This window comes from Haemaphysalis longicornis, unplaced genomic scaffold, assembly GCF_048455015.1.
Source record: "Haemaphysalis longicornis isolate Haplotype H1 unplaced genomic scaffold, Haemaphysalis longicornis Haplotype H1 scaffold_7, whole genome shotgun sequence".
In the NCBI taxonomy this organism is placed as follows: domain Eukaryota; kingdom Metazoa; phylum Arthropoda; class Arachnida; order Ixodida; family Ixodidae; genus Haemaphysalis; species Haemaphysalis longicornis.
In genome coordinates, this window is record NW_027526422.1 from 57,122,401 (window position 1) to 57,144,115 (window position 21,715).

Below are 21,715 nucleotides of genomic sequence, written 5' to 3' on the forward strand. Positions count from 1 at the left end.
TCAGTGCGATATCTCCTGTACGTCATTACATGCCCGGCGGGGTAAAAGGACCTGGTAGCATCCCAGTGTCCAATACATAGGACATCTCGGTGAACAGAGACTATGAGAGCTATTGAAAAACAGTTAAAACTTCTCACTTTCATAGTCCTACTCCCTTATTCTGAAAGTTTAGGAAAGATTTGTGCACCCAAATGCATCCTGGGTCTCAGGAGGATGAAACGCCCGACACGCTTTGATTCCGCCTTGTGTTCGCTAAAACCTTAGTCCTCTGGACTTTCGAGACTATTTGATGCACGATCCGCTTCCACCTTACGTTTTCGAATGGCGTCGATCTGTCTCTTACGTGTCGCGCCGCTGCTCACCCCCGCCGCGATGTATTGGCAGAGTTGACGACGAAGCCGGATCACACTGCCTATGAGTTCGCTCGCTTGGCCGCGTTGTTCGGCCTTCTTACTTCATGTTAAGGCAAGAGAATACAGGCAGCAGGGTTCGGTGTCATGGCTGACCGAAACGGGGCTCTGACCTTTAATGACAGGATTATTTAGACGATGATGACGATAGGGATGCTGACAGCACATACCCCACGGAGGGGATTCAACATACTCCCACCGCCGCAATATGCGTCTGCCACAAACGGGTTCAGGCATAAACCGCGCACCGTGGGCAATCTAGCTTCCATTCCGGAGCTTTTCTGCTGGAGCTACGTACCGATAATGTTCAAGCGTTGGAGGCTGCTGTTCCCGTACTATATATAGCAAGTCTTTCTCGGAGCAGTGCTAGTCAAGCGAATGCCGAAGGTTGCCCGAAGACTTCAACGAAAGCTCGGGCTCCTGAGCACTGCCAGTTTGCGGTGCAAAAGTGTGTTTCCGCGCATTTTCGCTCCTCGAGTCACACAGCACTTCGCACCCCGCCCGGAAGGTTAACAGAGTAGTGGAAAGTTCGTGAGTGTGGTGGCTCAGGAACTGGAAGGCTTCCGGGGTGATTAGGCACGGCTCGCTCCGATGAAGGCTCGCTGTCGCCAAAGGTTGCTCAATCCTGTCTGCTCGAATGGCTTCTCAGTTCTTTTACTCCGTTGACTTACGACCGCGAGATAACAATTGGAAGGGCAATATTACGTGGTCATAACCTTTTGTTGTACTTGTCCAAGTCGGTACCCGTCACGTGACATTCGCTGGACTGGTACCTTTTCTCTTCCATCGGTGCCTCAATCTTCGTTGCAGCTTGATAAGGGCCGAGCGTCGTAATAACGGGATGGAGGGCAGAGGGTCGGTACTTGCATCCAGGGGGTGAGACTGCACGCTTTCACGGGTTTGATGCCGATGGTGCATGTCCTTAGGAGATGGCAATATGGCCTCCCGCGACTTCTTGTCAATCTTGAACTTTCTTGTGCAGCTCCTGGTCTTCAGAGGTAGCCGACGGCTACATCGGAAATTTACGGGTTTCCTGGTCTTCATTTTCCTCTTGTGAGTAATCTTCAGTGAGGCAACGGTGTTGGAGGTTGATTCACGGAAGGCTGTAGGCCGACGGCACTTTCTCTGACACGAGCCCTTCCCGGAGGTAGCAGTGTATTCATGAGCAGGGTCTATGCATGCCGCAGTTTCTGGACCTGCTCCGTCAAGCAGACTTCCTCGGCACGCATTGGATGGTGGCAGGCACGCACTCGTCGGTACGGCTTCAAGTTCAGGGAAGCCTTCACCGCACATGAAGTCTGGGACAAACATGTACTCAAACTGACCTGGTAACGGCTCAATGCGCGTTTAATCAGGTGCTTGAGCTACGTCCAATTCGACAGGAACTGTTTCTGCTTCACCAAGCTTCATGGTTGACGGTAGGTTGTCGCCGTCCCCGTTTCGGCGACTGGGCGTGTTTTCGACGAACGAGTATAAGAACTCTCTCGGGGTGTTGAGGAAGACGGTCATTTCGGAAAACGATGTAGATTTGATGTCTAAAGGCTGCTTGTTTTTTAGGCACTGTAACCAATGTTGGAGGTGAGCGTTTGCTCTGAAGAAGCAGAGGGTGTATCTATCCGCCTCCTCTAACTCCTGCTCAATTTCCTCTTCAACTAAGTCAAATATATCAGAATCCAATTCGATTAGATCACTTCTGATTTGTTGCAGGTTCTCCAAGTTAGCCTTCAGCTTCGTCACGTCGCAAGATTCTGAAATCAACAGCCGGTCGCTACTGGTCAAAATTCCCTTAAAGTCGGTACGGATATTGCTCCGCAACGAACGCAGAGCGTCCAGCTCACCAGCTTGCTCTTCGGTAGCAGGACTGTTGGTGCCAAGCATGGTGAACTGGACGGGACAGGGCGTGTCTGCGTCGGTAGGCGAGTTGCGGTCGGTTTTCGTCGGTGCACCGAGGATGGCCGCGCCCGGTGTTGGTCGGGTCTGGTTGGTCACAGGTCCCTCGAGGCCGGCGGTAGGAACGCCAGTGTTGGCGTGGGTGCCTTCGAGGGAGTCGGTGGTCAAATGCGGTCGCTGACAGCCATAGTTACAGGTAGCTCAGGGTGAGTCGGTGGTAAACGGTTCTGGGTCTCACATGCCTGCTGCCACTGGCATCCTTACTGCTCTCCACTTCGGTCCCTGATCTTCTTCCCGGGTTTGTCGGCACCAAATGTTAAGGCAAGAGAAGACAGGCAGCAGGGTTCGTTGTCATGGCTGACCGAAACGGGGTTCTGACCTTTAATGACAGGATTATTTAGACGATGATGACGATAGGGATGCTGACAGCACATACCCCACGGATGGGATTCTACACTTCATACGCGGTGTACTAGAGTAGCCGCCCAACTTTTGCTACTATCGAGTGAAAGCGCTTGCTACGGAGCGCTTGAAAGAGGCGTTGTCCAACAGCCGTTTAACTTTTACAGACACCGACGCCGCGACGCCGGACGCCGGACGCCGGCCTGTTTTCACAAGGGGTCATTCAATGCTTCTTCCGTGCAAAATGCGAGAAGGATGTCGCGCACTAACGAGACAGCTTTCGTTCACTGCAGATGACGCTCATCGACGAGGAAGTGGTGGAGCCAATCAAAGCTGCGGGCGGGAACGTGAAGGTGGCCATCACCATGTCCCTGCTGGCCCGAAGCTGCCCGGCCGGCACCGTCTACGACGGAAACACAGATGCCCTGGACCAGTGCGTCAGTGAACCTCTGGACACCACGAAGGTACACCGTCGTTCTTAAAGGGACCTTGCAACACATTTTTCACATTTAAAAAAAAATCTTAAATGCTTGCAGAACGTCGTCACCCAACACACCCAGTACTTAGATTAGGGAGTCGCAAAGTACCTCAGGAAAAATTACTGCTCTGTGCCCATCACATAACTTGGAAACTCGTTCAAAAGATTTTCTCTCTTTCCCGGTCTTGACGTTCTTAGACGGCCCGAATTACGTCACTGAGACCATGTAGCCGGTTTACTTCCGTTGCAGCAAGGAACGCTTTTCGATAAAAACTAAAAAAAAAAATAAAGCCACAAAAACAAAGCAGAAACGGAAGGCGTATCTGCTGCGACGAGCAAATCACGAAGTGCCGCTCCGTGCTGGCGATAACTGCTGGCAATAACTGCTGGTGATAACTGCTGGCTGGCGATAACTGCTGGCGATAACCGTGCTGGCGAAGGTTCGCAGTCCTTTCAGACGCGAACGAAAGAGTGAAAGCGTTTATCGAAAGTGTTGCAGGGTCTTTTTAACAAGCCCGAGTTTGATGTTTTGCCCTAATTATATAGCTTATTTGAGCGAAGTTCACGCTAAAAGTAGTATCAGTAAGATTCTAATGAAACAATCTTTCGAATGAAACAAACTTGTGTTTTGTGTGCGTGAAGTCAAAGTAAAAAAATAACAAATTAACAAAAATTACAAAAGAACACGAACAAAACAAAAGTAACAAAATAGCAGGGTTTTGAAGCACTGAGTATTAAAAGCGACGCTAGTTCAGCTACCTCTGCTGAACTGACCCAATTTGGAAGTCCCTTTCTAAGTCGGCAGTGGCACATGCATTCTGCGCATGAAGGAAACAGAGAACTCTGGCTGAGCACCATCTCCCTCTCCCTTGAAAGAAGTCGTGGCCCTTCCTTCGCGTAATAAACATTTGCGGTTAATTACACGCCAAAGCACATTTCCTCGCAAATCTGATTTTTTTTTGCAAACAAGCAGTTCTGAAATATCTAAGCGCGCTCCAGAGCAGAATTTCTACGGCAAGTACTTTTCGAGATGATCTGAACCTCAATATGGTACGTTGCTACAAAAAATGTTGAAGCTATACAAAACTTCCCGCAAATTATAGGAATCAAGCTCAATAGGTGCAAACTTTTCTTATGTGCTCACACAACAAATACAAATGCCTCACATTCTGCTGAACGCACACAAGCGCTGCACACGCACACGCATGCACACAAACACAAAAGACGTCACGGTTTGCGTAGCAAATCCCACTTGCTATAGCAGCATAACAAACGGTGCCATAAAAAACCACGCTTTTTCGTAAACCAAGCGTTTTCTAGTCTGTTGAAGGTCGTGCCTGACGCAGGCGTAGGAGCAGGTTCCCAGACCCGCCCGCGGCTTCGCAGGAACCAGTTCCCGGACCCTCCGGTAGGAGGTGCAGTCGTCTCTCAGGGGCGGGTTCCTCTCCTTTCTGATAGGAGAGGGAGAAAGGAGGGAGCCTCTCGCCGTTGTCGTGGAGCTGGCGATTGCGTTGAGCGAACCGTAGAATGTGCGCGGCGACGGTGCTGTCGTACGCGGGCGAGGACCCGTTGACGTTCACGCCGTTACAAGAGAACCACAGCTCAGCTGTTTCAGCATATGTCACACTGGGTGGAACTGGGTTTAGTTTTTTTTTAACCGCAAGTGCTCTTGCGCAACGTCTCGACGTTTCGTACGAAATGACTGCTTGAGAATGCTCGTGCAGCGCTATACGACGCCTGCCGACTTTGTCGGGACGGTATGGCTTATTCATCTGTCAACGCAGATATGCCAGCTGCTGCCAGCATACATCCAAGGCCACTACTATTCCTTCATGACAAGGCGCTACAATGGCGGCAGTAACAGCGACCTCACCGAGGACGTCTTCTTCGAGACGCAATATACGGTGCCACGAAAGGTAGGCGGCCCTTGCTTCTACATTACAAGCATAGCTAGGGGAACTTCGCGAGGAAATTTCTCGCCATGACCTTAATTTTTAAAGCCGTTTTCAACTCCCGGGGAACCACATTCCTTAGCCAAAAGCATTTCTACATTTACGATGAACACGAACACGAAGTAGACATGTATATATAGGCAAGGCGTTTCAAACTAGTTAGTAGCATTGGTGGCTTGACGTTTAAATGTGTGCATTGTTTAGCGCAAACAAAACCTGATACGTTGATAGGTATTTGGTAAGAACAAGTACGTAACTGAGAATACGAGTGTTTTTTTTAATTGTCAATCACTGGAATCTCAAGTGAAGCAAGTAAGATACGGCTTCAAAAAATCCGAGGCAACCTAAGCAAATATTATGGGTTCTAAATGGGAAAGCATGAAAGTTTAGCTGAGAGAATGAGCTGAGTTTATTCACCTCGCGTTGTGGAAGGGCTTCGCAATGTTGACGCTCGAGGTGCTCTGCTTTGCGACATGCTTTAGCGCTTTCGAATGGCTTCGATCTGCCTCCTACGCGTTGCACCGTTGCTCGTTCCGTGTGATGGAAGAGTTGACGACGACGGTGAATTTCTCTTGGGGTTCTTCCGCTCCCTTCATCTGTGGTATATGGAGGCGATGACCACATTTCGCTACTGCCGAGTTCGAGCTCGCGTTGTGGAACGAACAACCCGTGCAGGGGCCGTTTTTCTACCAGAGACGCCTTTGGCGCACGCCGCCGTTTTCACTCAAGCTCGCTCCGCGGAACGCCTTGAACGCTTCCAAAGAAGCCATTTTTCTGTTATAGACGCTGGTTCTTTTCGTTCAATGGGCTATTTAGGAATTTCGTCTTTACAACGTAGTAGAGCGAAAAAAGGCAAAATGAAAGCGCAACAAAAGATACAGCGAAAGAGAAAGACAATGGCTCGCGCTGTCAGCTCGAGTGGTGCCAATAATCGCGTTCGGTCTGTTCAAAACACGCAAATCCGTTCAACTTCCACTTGGCGACGTGGAACAAAACAAAACAAAAAAAATTTGCTCGTATCTGCCCCTTTTGTTGTAAATGTCGTCAAAAGACGATAGTCTTTGTAGACATTTGCCAAGGCAATGCCCCCCTTTGCTTTTTCGCTCACCTCTCATGCTGTTTCTGTTCCGTCGCGCTCATCCCAAGGTAAACACACTAAAGGTTTTCTCAAGGCGGTTTGAATTTACCAAGTTCCACTGCTACAGGCGGGGTTCCTCGATGCCAGCGTTGCAGTACGGCAGGGACGCGCGCGAATCGAGGCGCCGACTTCAAGGTTTATACAACCACGTTGCCGTGCTCCACGTGCGTTCCAAGCAGAACGTGAAACCTAGATAGTGGAACCTTTCTTTGCTGTTGCCGCGTGATTTCTCATATGCCGCCAGGAGGTGGCGGTTTTCTGCAGTAGATGTAGAATATCATTTGCTATCGAAAATCAAGCACCCAGGAATTTTTTAATAAAGGAACACTGTAAATGTCCCTCGATGACTAATTTCCTGTCTTATATTTGTATTATGTCTGGTGCTTGTTAAACAAAGTTGACAAGTATGAACGTATAAACCGGACTTAGACGTTTACATTTGGCTGTGAGTATATACGACTATTGCGCAGTAAGCATTTTACTTTGGCCGGGTGGCTGAATCGAGTTACAGACAGACAGACAGACAGACAGACAGACGCACAGACAGACAAACAGACAAAAATTTCTGGGTTTAAGTAGCCCAAGAAAGTCTATCGTCTTTAAAATACAAACTTCCCCACATGACAGTCTTGTCGCATGGATTGATGCACTCGAGCAACGACTGCGGAAGCGCACGAGGACAATATCATTGCCGAAAGAACACCCGGTAACAGACACGCATCTCCTCCACATTTAAGAAACCAGGCAGAGTCCTACAAGGCGGTGGCGTAAAGAAAAGCACAATAAACGCCTACAGCGACGTATTGCTGCCCTCAACCAACAAGCGCAAGACTACTCCAAAACCTTGCAGAAACAGAACTGGGCATCTTTGTGCAACCAGCTTCAACGTACGCTAAGCAAAAAGAAAAATAAGGCACATACTGCGCACTCTTATTGACAAATAACGGACACGCACCATTACCACCATTACTCCCAACCAAATTCACCGACCGATACAAACCTAAGACTTATCACTTCAGTAACTCCTACAATCAGTTCGATGGAAGATATTTGGCCGTGAATCTAAATACCAACCACCAAATGATTCTAGGAACTATACTGGAAAAGGCAATATAGAGCTAGACTCCCCATACACAATCGAATAACTTTATTAGAAACTAGAAATTCTAAAACGAAACAGCGGCCCAGGACACTAGAATAACCAACGGACTACTCCGCAATCTCGGCGACGAAACCATACAAGCCATGCTTGACCCTTTCGATGAACATTGGGAAGCCGAAACTCTGCCTGAACAGTGGAAAGGATCGGATATCATCCACATACCAAAACCCCACAATCCCCTAGGACTTGACATCTCCGACCTCTCTCTCTTACGTCTTGTGTTGGCAAAGTTTTGAGCACTTGGTTCATAGACGTCTCTCCACGCAACTCCAAACAACCGAACAGTATCCCAACACCCAAGTATCCCAACAACAGTATCCCAACACCATGTTTGGCTTTCGTACCGGACTGTACACTCAAGACGTGCTGCTACAACTCAAAGAGCAAGTAATTCAAAACCTTAGCCGCAGCCATACCAAAATGATCATGACTCTCGATGTGCAGGGAGCATTTGATAACGTGTACCATTCGGCAATTCTGGACAAGCTTTCCGCTACACACTGCGGCCATCGAACGTTCAACTATGTCAAGGGTTTTCTCCACAACCGAACGGCCACACTTCGAGTTGGCCCGCACTCCACCTCACTTTTTGGCACGCCTGCGCACGTCACATCCCAAGACGCCGTTATATCATATCCCCCCTTCAATATTGCTTTACTCCATCTACCCGCAGTGCTCGACTACATTACAGACCCTTTACCATGGTTTCTATGCGGACGACATCACGCTGTGTTCAACTAAACTGAGGGTCAGTTGGAGCACAAGACACTCTACAGGCAGCCATAAATACCATCAACACATATCTCGTACTACCATGGCTAGTCTGCCAAGCCGGGAAGTCCTGGTCCTTCGATCGCGCACACGAAGTAGATCTCCTGAACCCCCATTGACTCCTAATCTGAAGATCCAATCCCAAAGCGCCTACTTTACGTATTGTGACGGGGATGTTCGGCTATGTACTGAGCCGACGGGTATGCGTCAGTGTCTGTGCTGGAGAGAGGGTCTGATGAGAGCTCAGCAGCTAGAAGAGGAAGTCGACGACGATCGCTCTCGACTTGGTTCGTGCGTGAATCTGGACACTCTGCTCTGGCTTCCCCTTGTAAATACCTTTGGTTAATACAATACCTTCCCCGTAACAGTATTTTTGCTTTTTCTTTCTATCAGAATGGCGAGGGCGCTTCCCTTATCACTAAACTCAACAAAAAGTGCTCCAAGCTTGCTCATCTAATCCAGCGCGTAATCTACCAACACACAGGGCTACGAAAGAATGAATGTTGAACGATCATGCAACCTCTACTACTTAGCTGCATCACCTATGGGACTCCGTATGTTGAACTTAAACCCGCGGAATTGAGAAAACTTGACATAAAAATACGGAAAGCCTACGAAACCGCCCTTCCTCTGCCCACTTTTAGGCCCACACAAAAACTCCTCGAACTGGGTACTCATTACATCCTGGCGGAGGTCCTTGAAGCGCAACGCACGACTCAAATTCATCGCCTTCAACTTACTCCATGAGGATGACACCTGCTCGGTTTTCTGTAACATGGCACCCCGACAGCGCAAGACACGCCCCACCCGCTTCTCATTTCCGTATGTCAACGCATTCGCGTCACCCCTACCACAAGACACATGCACCCAACTCACAATAGTGGCAGAAGTCTAGCTCGTGTCCGCACGCTACAAAGAAGACTTTACAGGGACTCACATGTCCGATATTCAGACATTGCGTGCACTCAACATGACCGTCGCACCATAATTGTGGCGCTCGCCTCCACGGGTACCACGATGACTGCTGTCTCGTATCGCGGAATCTCTCCCGCTATCACTGAATTCATCACCATAGCTCACGCCGCTACCACGCACCGCAATCAACATCCCCCACGATAGTTACCGGCTCTCTCCAGGCCTGCGTACACTGCCGTGGTGGACAAGGCCCGTTGCAAGAATTCACCTTCTGCAAAAACTTCCCCCTCAACTGTACAACACAATAATATGGACCCCTGCTCACACCATTCTGATAGGGAGTGAAGCAGCCCACGCTGCAGCGCGCGAGATGCACAGCAGGGCATCCTCAGCATCCGAATCATCAGCCATGGAAGGCATCATCACCGACCCATTGACAACCAGTGAAGCCCCTCTCCCCCACTACAAGCACCTTCGCTACAAACATCCTCCACCACACCCCTCCCTCACGCACGCACAAGCATACTCCTAACGACGCCTACAAACAGATACCTACTACAACTGTACACGACTTCACCAGATTGCTCCTACGCTCTACCCGAACGCCTGTCAACCATGAAATACCCCAACAGACACTTTCCACTTTGTCACTAAATGCCCGCACTCTCCACCTCTACCTCCCCAAATAACCTCCACCGCTTCCCGCGATCAGTGGGAGAGGCTGCTGACTAGCTCCGTGCGTGAAGATCAAGCTATGCTGGTCGACCGGGGTGTGACGGCGGCATCCTCTCGCAGCCTCCTGCACAAACGAGACCCCATCCCTTACCCTTACGCCTTTGCTCTAAAATAAACGCTCATTCATCATAATATAACATGAAAACTTATGCACTCTGCGCCTCCTGCGTGAATAGAACTGTTTACGTGGCCAACACCATAGCTCACAGTGGCCGTGTCACCGTTAGGCAGTTTGGATAGCTACGGTATTCGCACTGGTTCACTGCAGTCCATGCGACTTCAACCGCTCGGTCCAACCAATGTCTGTGCATTAAAACCCCATTAAATTATTCCATACTAGTCATATTACACATAGTTTTGACGAATAAGACTATCATTTACGGCAGCGTACTTATGGGATTTGTTACTTTGCAAGCTTCGCTTCCTCTGAGCATCCCTCGGAGGAATGTTTTTTAATTTTTCACGATGTTCCTTGTAGATGACAAAAATATGGCCAGAGCAAGTAATTTTTTGGCGTTGCGCACGTAGGAAATTGCGATGCGCACGAAGCATTGCTCCTTTGACATACTTTATATTTCGGCCGACCACAGCAGGTTATTGCCACCGACTGTACGAATGTGTAGGTTTGGGGTATTCTACATTGAACATTTACCCGAGCGAAACGACACGACGACAACAGATGAGATACATCGCACCGTGCATCTCATCTGTTGTGGTGGAGCCGTTTTTGCGTAAATGCACGATCAGACTGTATAAATGAAGAGCTCATATCCGCTGACACGCCATAACGGCTTCTACACGCGTCTTAGTCGACACCGAAAAAACTTCCGCGGTTAGTGAACATTAGCTGCGGATACAAAAAGCCAGACAATTATTGTACTGACAAGGAGGCTTGAAGGGACCGACACAGCATCCACTCACGTTAACTCATCAGGTAGATGCAGATTTTAGGCTTTCGTAATGTGGATACCCTAGTGGTGTATTGAAGAGAAAGAGAGAGAGAGGAGAGGGATATGCCTTTACTAATATACCTAGTGCCTAAGGAAACAATATTTTTAAGGCGAAACTGTCTATGCTGCACCTGTGGCTTCCGTCCACCCCAAAACGCACTGCAGAAAAGCCAACTTTCTCTGCCGGTGTTGATGATTGTGGCTGAAGTAAAAGAAGGTTGAAACGCGAAGCTTTCTCTGATAGAAACCCAATGTCCTCAAAGTCCAAAGTCCAAGTCCGAAGTCCAAAACATAACACACAAGACGCACTGAAGAAAAGCCAACTGACAGAATGGGTTTCCAAAAGGGCTCACCAAGAATGAGTAAAGAAACTACATACAAGAAAAAAGCGCTTCTCGCGGCCGAAATCAAACCTGGTCCCCTCGCGTCAAAAAGCCGACGTCTATTCGAACGCATCATTCCGACGCCGTAGGAGCAGTTAGATTTTTGAATTTTGGATTTTGACTTTGACTCAGGTTGCACGGCAGAAAGTTCCGAGTTTTATTGATCTTTCTCTTTAGGAACGGGCCTTATTTCTTTTACCAACTTTCTTCATCACGTCTATTCGATTGCATCATTCCGGCACGGTAGGAGAAGTTTGGATTTTTGGATTTTGGGCTTGACTCAGGTTTCACGGGAGGAAGTTCCGAGTTTTTACGATCTTCCTCTTTAGGAACGGGCCTTAATTTCTTTTATCAACTTTCTTCATCACGTCTATTCGATTGCATCATTCCAGCACGGTAGGGGAAGTTTGAATTTTTGGATTTTTGGCTTTGACTTTGACTTAGGCTGCACGGGAGAAAGTTCCAGGTTTTAACGATCTTTCTCTTGAGGAACGGGCCTTAATTTTTTTACCAACTTTCTCATCATTCTTCATCACGTCTATTGGATTGCATCATTCTGATACGGTAGGAGAAGTTTTGATTTTTGGATTTTGGACTTTGACTCAGGTTGCACGGGAGAAAGTTCCGACTTTTAACGATCTTTTTCTTAAGGAACGGGCCTTAATTTCTTTTACCAACTTTGTTCATCACGTCTATTCGATTGCATCATTCCGACACGGTAGAAGAATTTTGGATTTTTGGATTTTGGACTTTGACTTTGACTCAGGTTGCACGAGAGAAAGCTCCAAGTTTTAACGATCTCTCTCTTAAGGAACGGGCCTTAATTTCTTTTACCAACTTTGTTCATCACGTCTATTCGATTGCATCATTCCGACACGGTAGAAGAAGTTTGGATTTTTGGATTTTGGACTTTGACTTTGACTCAGGTTGCACGGGAGAAAGCTCCAAGTTTTAACGATCTTTCTCTTAAGGAACGGGCTTTATTTTTTTACCAACATCCTTCATCATCATCACCATCTGGCAGCGTTGTTCCCCAGTGCTTTGTGCGTTATCGCTACACAGCGTACGCGTGATGCTCCGCTTCCCTGCAGGCCTACCACATGCTGGCGCAGCTGAAAGACGCCAAAGTGCCCCTCCTTGCCTTCGTCATCGAGAGATCCGACCTGGACCTTCAAGAAAGTGTGGTTTATACTGACCATTTTTCGAAGAAGGTCAATTGCTCGGCACAGCCGCTGGGGATCCTCGAAAGCACGAAGCGCGAAATAATGGGATTACTTCAGCAAACAAAGTAGATTCATGTATAATACCGTATAGTTGTTCATGTATGCCTCTGTGAATAATAACTTAAAGGGCTTATGTCGTTGCACGTTTACTGGTTTGACAGTACACGTATGTCATTACGACAAACTTGTAGCAATAGCGTAAGAAATTTTCCTTGTTTCGTACAGAGTGTTCGTGAGTTTTAGTGTGCCTTCTGTTGTAGTTTGTTAATGGCATTTTGCTAAAATAGCACACACCACCTGCTTCCTTTGTTTACGTCAGTGTTCTCTTGTATTCTACGATGCTCTCTGTCAATCTTCAGTGCTGTGCTTATCTTTTATTCAAAAGAATTAGCACTAAATAAGTTTAGCAAGCTGCGATAAGTTTGTGCAATCTTGAAATAAAGGCTATTGTTTTTTATGAGACATGACTGCAATAACATTCAAATAAAACAAAACATGCCATTGGCTTTTTTTCACTGTACTAACTGCTGTGCTCTTATTCTTCGTTTGCGAGCGCTTTCATAACGAAGCTTTACTATAGCGCATCAAATCAATTGTGCGCAAGTTTGTTTCCTCTGCTGCGACGATATCTAGTACTGTCTTCAGTATTGCTGTCTGTATGGCTCTCTAGAGAAACAAAAACTTTTAAGGACTCAAGTCAAAGGCTTAGTTAAAGCTTAGCATACAGTTTCGCCAGTTCCGATCAAGTTTGTACTGTACAGAAAGGAACGCAATGTCGTGTACATGACAGTAGACAGCGATAAGACTAATGAAGCCACACATGTGACTCGTGTTTATTTTTTAAGTGCAGAGCACTTTAGGGCGGCGCCTTGTCGTCGTAGCTCGCTCGCTGGACCCAAGTAGAGCCGGCGTTGCGTCATAGCAGCTTTTGTCGTGGCGTAATCCAGAGGCTCCTAAAGCCAAGCGGTTTATATAGTCATAAGCGTTGGAAACTTGTGAACCGCTGGTGCTTGTCATACATCTCCCCGTTGTTTAGCGCAAAGAAAACTGTAGGTACATTTGAGGCAAGATATACGTAATTAGCCAGCAGCGCCCGCGTTCATTTAGTTCGGAACGCTCGTTGGGTTGGTTTTTACGACAGTGAGCGAAAAAAAGTGGCAGTGCAACGCCGGCACGTGCGGGAGGAAAACAAGCACAAAAAGAACAGAACTCCCCTGGCGCAGTTTCAGGCAGGAGGCGCGCGAGCACTGCGAAGGCGGGAAATTTGAATTGTATTGAGTGAAACCAGTGAGCGGATAACGGCGTTGTAGTCGATTATGGCGAATCACTGCTTTGTACTTCCGACAGCTTTCACATTGGGTGGAATGGCATTAATTTTTCTATCTCACTGCCGTTTGCTTAAGCAAACGTATATGGGTGCTTTCAGTTCGAACGTTTGCTCTACACGGAATCAATTAGTTTTTTTTTTGTTGTGATAAAATTTGTACGATGAAGAAATGGGCGTTATTTGGATGACATGCTACACAAGCAAAGGCAAAGTCAGACCGCTTATGAGATTTTTAATTCTGGCTGCTGTTAAAGCGTAAGAAATCTGTCACTCGCTAAATTTTCAAAACGGAAGCCCCTCACAGTGATGTTCCGTGCGGGGAATTTTCCCTTTTTCGGGGAATTTTTGGCTGTAATTTTGCCCAAAAGGGAGCAAGGGAATCTTTAATAGATGCAGGCAATTTTAGGAGTCGTGGAGTGAAGAAGAAAATGCCAGTAACCGGACTTCGCAACATTTATTACTTTGTTTTATTTTAAGAAATTTATGAATTTATGTTCAAATTTCCGGAGTCGTGTTCCCGCAAGCCGCAAACATCCGAGACCGCTTCCAATACAGTTCATAAAACAGAAGTGAGCATAGAGGGAAGAACAGTCCACGAGGAAGAGCTATTAAAACGTGAAGCGGCGGCGGCTAAAATGGTGAAGTCTGTTCGCATGTATTTCTGCGCACCATACAAATCGGTTGCGCCTTAGTTCGCGTGCTCGCAGTCACCAAGAGATGGCACCAGAGTACCAGCGCTGAGCTCAAATTACCTCGATTACCCAACAATGTCTTCTTTTTATTTTCATGCGGACAGTTTTTTTACCTAAATCGTTCGCATGAAAAGGAAGCATGCTGTTTGGTAAAAACCGTGAAATGCTTAGTCAAAGGCCGGTGAGCGGCAGATGAAGATGAATTTAGTTCACGCTGAAACTCTCATTCTCTGAGCGGCGTCTGCGTCCGGAAGTCTACGTAAAGAAGATGTAAGCGGCGCTGGCTTACGCCGAAAAACGAACAGAAATCCACGTAAAGATCCGTCCGCTGAAGGAAGAGAACGCAGGGAATTTCGCAGGGAATTCTCGAGAAACCTGCGGGGAAAGTATGCTAAAAATAGAGAATTTTTGAACCGAGAAATGGGATTTTTTTGCCCCAGTACGGAGCATCACTGGCCCCTCAGAGTGTATCGCAAAAGTGCCCTCAGAATACAGCTCAGTAATAGGGCAGAATCGGCTTTACTTCATGCACTCTGTGCATATGCATCGAGCCCATGCAATAAACTAGTTATAAAAGTCAACCAAAACAAACGCGAGTTTCAGTGAGGACAGTGTAACACGAATTATCATTTTCCCTGCCGTTGCCATGAGCGTCATCTTAAACAACCAGAAAACTTGGCGTTCTGTTCCTGGGTGGTGTTTGTAAAATGAATTTATTGTTACATTAAAAAAAAACTGTGGTTGATTCCTCTGTCATAGGAATCGGTAAAACACGAAAGTGAAATGTGCCGCAAAATCTGCATCGAAGCATGATTTGCGGGTCAGCGGCTGTCCTGTGGGTGTGCTTGGCGAGCGACGTCCTGCTGGCGGGTCGCTTCGGCAAAGGTGTACCGGCGTCATTTCCGTGACGGATATGACGTCAGGGGATAGAGAGAGAGAGAATAAACATTTATTGGTGAGCGTAAGAAAACCGGACACAGCAGAGCCACCACCCACCACCCACCTGCCCTATAAATACCTAGACGTGCACATATCATCTACCCTGTCCTGGAAAACTCACATCAATAATGTTGTTAACAACGCCATACGTACATTAGGGTATCTCCGGAAAAACTTTAATCAGGCTACTTCTTCTTTGAATTGCTTGTCTATAAAAGATTAGTTCGTCCAAAATTGGAGTATGCGGCCACTGTTTGGGATCCGGACACGGGGTCCCTCTGTTCCGAGTTAGAAGGCGTTCAGAATCGAGCATCGCGTTTTATACTTTCAAATTATCATCGCACATCCAGTGTTACATCTATGAAAGCAAGCCTATCTTTGCCTCTTCTTGAACATCGCAGAAAAGTGTTTCGTTTATGCTTGTTCCACAAGATTTATCATTGTAATCCCATCCACAGAAGCAGGCTATTGTCCAGTCCATCTTACGTGTCGTCTCGGGTCGACCATCAGCACAAACTTCACGTTCCATCGTGTCGCACAAACCTGTTTCAGGATTCCTTTGCCCCCAGCACCTGTGCAAGTTGGAATCACCTCCCTCGGTCCTTAGCTGAAATCGGCAATGAAATTGCTTTTCGTTCAGCCATAACCAACCTGATTTCATAACAAGTTCTTTTTTGTAATGTTTATCGTTGTTTTGCTGCTTTTGTCTGTATTATTGTGTATTTCCCACTCCCCTTTGTAACGCCCTCGGGCCCTGAGCGTAACACAAATAAATAAATAAATAAATAAATAAATAAATAAATAAATAAATAAATAAATAAATAAATAAATAAATAAATAAATAAAACTCTTCCTCGATAAACAAATTATACCGATAGCGCATATATGCATTCTTGGGCGGCACGTAAGCAGATTGCAGCGCCACGAAGTCACGCCAGGACCTCAAGATGCACAGGGCAAGTTATCTGTGTGCTGAAGAAATAATGACCAAATTCTGCAACGGCCTGAAGGAGGAGTCCATTCAGCTGGTTCGTGTAGTGACCGCCAGTCTTATCACGTACTCCATCCCATACCTGCCCCTGATCGATTTACTGCTTATATGCTAACCCGAAGTCTTCTTATTCCCGCATAAGAGCAATGACAGCAGTGGTTGTCCAACACAACAAGCACGTCACCAGCCTAACCCTATCCGGATACGACCCCTTACAAGCGGACGAAGTGGCCATCGCCCTCACCAACAACAGTTAAAGTCATCATCACAGGTTTGCAGCAAGCGCACCGGAACTTCTCATGCAGGCAAATTAACCAGACAACACACCAAATATTCTGCCAATTGCACCAAATACATCATGATCAGGGAACCCGCCCACTCTGCCGTCCCGGACAAAGAAATCGCGCACCTGTTGGGCCGGAGTTTATCCCGTGGGGGCCCCAGGAAGGGAGCAAAATAATCTAACCTCGGGGATCACATACACCGAGACAGCACTAATTTAGAACGTATCACATATCCGGCACCGCATGAACACCTAACGAAAGAGAAGGAAAGGAAGCTCCATGCACTCCAGGAAATTCCTTTCCGCATCCCACTAAATGTCATATATTGCACCCCACCGTATATTCCCCGCTATGCCGTTTCTGCGAAGCCCCCGCGGCGCTCTGTCACATGGTAGGGGGCTGCGTTCACGCCTCACTGCAATAGCGCAATACCTAGCTTTCTTCTTACTTTCTTGGGAGAGAGCTCTGACGAGCTGCGACTTCAGTGATCAGCGCCTGCTAGTGTTGAGGGCTGTTGAGGCTGGGAATTAAAGCTCAAGGGGTCTTGGACTAGGAACTCCTCGCCCTTGCTCTCCGCAATAAATCCGTTTATTCTGTCTCCCTTGCATAACCGCCACCGAGGAACTATTGCCCACAAGAATTCCCAACGCGCAATTTATCGAGGCCAACTTGACTGGTCAATAGGTCACCTGTAAAAAGCTCAAAGGCTCATGGGTACGTCGTGTGCTCCCGTCAAGTTCGAGATCTCGCCTGGGCCGGTGGCTTTCACGCGCGTGTGCGCGTGTTGCTTATTTGTCATAGAGTGCTTACCTTTCTGAGGAGCCCCTAGTAGGATTATTCATTGAATTCGCGATGCATGAGCGGTTTTTTTTTCGGCGGAAACAGATAAACAACAAGAACACACGCGCGTGAAAGCCGTCGAACTACGGGAGGCGAGGAGAGCTCTCGAACCGGAAGTGGCGGGAGCAGACGGTGTACCCATGAGCCTTTGCGCTTTTTATCGGTCATCTATTGGTGGTGAGCGCGACCACGGGCGGCGCTGCGAAGCGCGCCTCCATGACGTCGGCTTAGGGATTCTCGCAGTTGCTTACTTCACTCGATCTCGCTCTCCCTGCTATTTCTTTGCGCTCGGTTGACGTCTGATGCCTGCCCGCACCAGATTTTGCGCGTGCGTAACTGTTAATCATAATAGACTTAAAGTCGCATACACCAGCTCAAGGCGTGAGTTACACTAGAGCTTTGGATACCGCTACAGAAGAAACATTGCCGGCGTCGCCTCATTCCTTGCGAAGTCGGTCCTGTGCGGAGCGCGGAGAGTCGGAGCTAGGCGTCAGCTTCCGTATTTTAAGCAATCTTTCGAACAAAGGGAACAGCTAGCTGCTACTAACCGAAAACAGAGAAAATACAAGACCCAAACAAATTCCAGTCCTTCGGGGCTGTCGGCTTTGGCAGAAGGCTTTACGATTCCCCGTAATCATATGCAAGCTAAAACAGCTTTTTCAACCTTGCCGAACGCTCGAAAGTATTGTATCACAGCACTTTACGTTGTCTCATGGCCTCGAAGTATATCGACAGGCACTATGGGCTGCAAAAACTGTAGGTTGAGTTCCAAACAACCCACTGTGTTTATAGGCGCGTGCTACTTTTATACCAGGCTTCTAACCAGTCTGCAGGTTTATTGAGCAAAACGAGTCACGTATACGGTAAAAATAGAGTAACACTATGTTTGTTCAGACCTGGAGGGATATTTCGTTACATTTCTCTCATAGCCATATCTTCTCAATATTCAGACATGGGTTATAGGAAAACTGTACTCAAGAGGGGGAGAGGGAGGAAGAGGATAAAACTTTATTGAAGAGTAAACTCGATCTGATTAGTGGGCAGGGTCCTCCGTCCAGGGCAAGAGAGTAGGAGTAATTTTCTTCATTTCATAGAACGCCATCCCGAGTAGGATTTGTTCTTTATGCCTGGAAGGGTTGTGTTGCGACGTTGTCATCCCACCGCTGACAACCCATTGCTGCGTACGGGAAGGCGTACCCGAGCCGAGCTCCGTCGCCTCCGACATACGTGTGGTAGCATGGTTTGAAGCGAACGGCCAGCCAATGTTGTAGCCGTGAAGAAGTCCAGAAGCCGTAGGCAAAACGTAACTCGTTTACTTCATAGCGAGAGATGAGCCGAAGCCAAAGAACAATGCCCCGACGGGCGAGGTTACAGTACAGGACTCGAGCAGATTGACAGCATTGATTCACTGCTCAAACAGGGATGAAATACAGCGCTTGGAGGGGTCGTATTTATACCTAAAGCGCTAACGGTCGAAACAAGCGTTCCCTCTAGATTGTGCACCCGACACGAATGGAACAGGCACACACAACACTATTTCCAGAGTTCGTGAGCAGTCGGCAGTAGCGGCGCACGCTGAGTCCGAGAGAGGGCAGAGAGGAGGTCTCTGCAGCGGAGGCGGGGCTTCTGCAGTGTCCCTGGGGCCGGTCTCTACGTGTTGCGTCGGCACGCCATCGAATGTTGATCGCGCCGATAGATAGGCGCCAGAGATCCAGACAAGTCGAGGCGTGCAAGCGTGAGTCACCGACAGTGGGGCCTGCTTGAAAGGCGCACGTAGTGGAGGCTTCACCGCACAGCCGAGGAGTATTGAAACAAAGCCCAGCGACGGGGTCATTCGTAATAGTTGGAAAACAAAGCGCTGCTTGGAAATATTCATCGGTTTCGCTTCTTCTAATATATGTGCGTATACTATGTATTGCGTTCGTTAGCGAGTATATCAAACCGTCAACACCATAATCTTGTCCTAATTGTTCGGGTTGAGAGTTAATTCGTTACGATAAGGATGATTACGATAGAAATTCAGAGCACAAAGGCCGATTTCGAGTACTCTGGACAACTTTGTCTAGGGCGCGATCGCGGTGGCGTAGCACAAACCTTCTCATTGCATTTGCACGTGAATAAACAACGCACGCTGCGGATATGCTCCTTCTTTCACGAAGCCATAACAAAAACCAATATGTGAAGAACGGAATGCATGTCATACCTAAAGAAAATATCCACACGATCTTTGTAAGCCTCCCAAACACTCCCAAACCTACTAATAAGGCATTTGTGACGGTGCAGAAAAATAATGCGTTGGGCACAGAAAAAAAGGCATTCATGTGATACAAGTCAACAACAACGAAACAAATAGAAGACAGACGCTTTATTTCCTACTGTAAAATGCGCATGTGGGGGACCGCTGCTTGGTACGTAACACTAGGGTTGGGTATTCATAAGAGTATCTAAAAAATACTCTAGGGAAGCCTACGCATTCTGAATAGTTATCGGGGAGCTCTGAGTGCTGAACCTCGCGAATAAGCTAGAAAGATTACGTAGAATCCGAGCTAGTTGCATCATAATTGATTTCAATGCTGGTCTGCCTAAATTTAACTCTTTGTGTCCTGAGTTTAAATTTAGGCTGGCCATTATTTAAATCAAGCTAGAAAGGGCGGGTTACACACGATCGTCTGAGTGATGCTCTGAAAAAATTGTTCTCTCTCTTCTCGTGTGTTGTAAATATGGGGGGATACAGCTTGAAATTATTCAGGTGTGTCAGAAGCTTGCAAAAATACCTTAATTACTAGAAATACGCTTTTTTATGCACTCAAGCATCATAGCGGGCGGCTTCTAGCACAGACACTGCTTCCCCCTACAAGCGGAGTGTAGCAGACGACAGTGGTGCGAGTCCCTAAGCCGACGTCAGAGCCAAGGGGCGCCACTCAACATCTCACCGTCAACAGCCCCGACTCGGTGGCAGGACAATAGCCGACAACTCCCTGCTGTGGGAACTAAGACACTTAAGTCCCACAAGGCGATCCCACACTGCCATATCGGCAGTCAGTCTGCAGTATGCTCTCTAGTGATTTTATACTGCCTGTTCCAATTCTTGTCACCCAGATGTCTAGTTAGGCTTCTAGGACTACGCTGCTTACAAATCTGACCATCTTTTTCTTAAATTTCCAGTCCACTACACTGCAGATACCTATGCTGCATGACGCCCGAATTAAGCTCCAACTTCCTCTAAAATTTAAATTTACAGCCACACGCACCAAATCCACGAGAAACCTGAGTGTTTTTTTTTTATGTAGCTAAGTTACCGCAGCAGTACAATAGAAAGTCATGTCTTCCTTGCTAGAACTCTCTTGCAGCATATCTGGCTTGATCGTTTGGACTGTTTGTTTACATTGTCTACCATCCCCTCCAGACTTGAAAATATCTGCCGTCAACTGTAGAACCAAGCCTAGGAACCGGAGCCTTCGCAGCCCTCTAAACGCTCAACTGACGTTAGGAATTGCTCAAAAAGAAGCGGATCAATATTACCAGGAGGGACTGCTATTTGTAATGCTCCACGTTACGTCATAGCGTGCCATCCCCACGCACTTTGAAACTTTTACAAGATACGATGACTGCCTTAGTGTCCGGCAACCCCTCTTTCATAACGAGCATGTCAAAAGGAAGGATGTGGTGCATTTAATTAATCAGCCATACAATCACAACAATAAAGCATGCTAGCATTGCAACACGTTTTCTATTTGTGGCGCCGCGGGTCTCTACATAGTAATACCAAATAATTAAAAAATATTGATTGATAAATTTCTTCCAACGCCAAATGCCACCCTGACACCGAAGAACATGCAAGAGAAAAAAATAGCAGCATCTCCACTCCGTGGATGATGGCGAGAGTGCGGAGTACGAGGACTCAAAATAACATCCAAGTTGCGTCCCGAGTGACACCCGATTTGCGCCCCAACCGTCATTCGATTTCAGCCGTGAGTTGCACCTTGATTATTCCCGAAATGAAACTGCAACTCACGGCTCAAATCTAATGACGGTCGGGCGGAAATCGGATGTCACTCGAAGCGCAACTTGGAAGTCATTTCGAGTCCCCGTTACAGGCACCACTCCGTTACAGGCGAGGTAGTACGCCGTTTGACTCACGGTCGTAGCCCAGTGGGTAAGACGACTGACACTAACTCTGTCTGATCTACCAGACACAGGCTTGAATCCTGACGGTGCCTGTGTTATTTTTTG

At 47.5% G+C, this 21,715-nt stretch overlaps 1 protein-coding gene across 1 annotated transcript in view; it reads left to right on the forward strand.

Annotated features, from left to right (window-relative positions):
* Window positions 1-12,861, forward strand: part of LOC144144333 (uncharacterized) — a 30,639-nt gene extending 17,778 nt beyond the window's left edge. The window contains exons 6-8 of the mRNA XM_077675732.1: window positions 2,996-3,166; window positions 4,965-5,096; window positions 12,278-12,861. Of these exons, the coding sequence (XP_077531858.1) occupies window positions 2,996-3,166; window positions 4,965-5,096; window positions 12,278-12,478 (504 nt within the window). The 3' untranslated portion in view covers window positions 12,479-12,861. The remainder of the gene's footprint in view (window positions 1-2,995; window positions 3,167-4,964; window positions 5,097-12,277) is intronic.
* The last annotated feature ends 8,854 nt before the right edge of the window (window positions 12,862-21,715 follow it).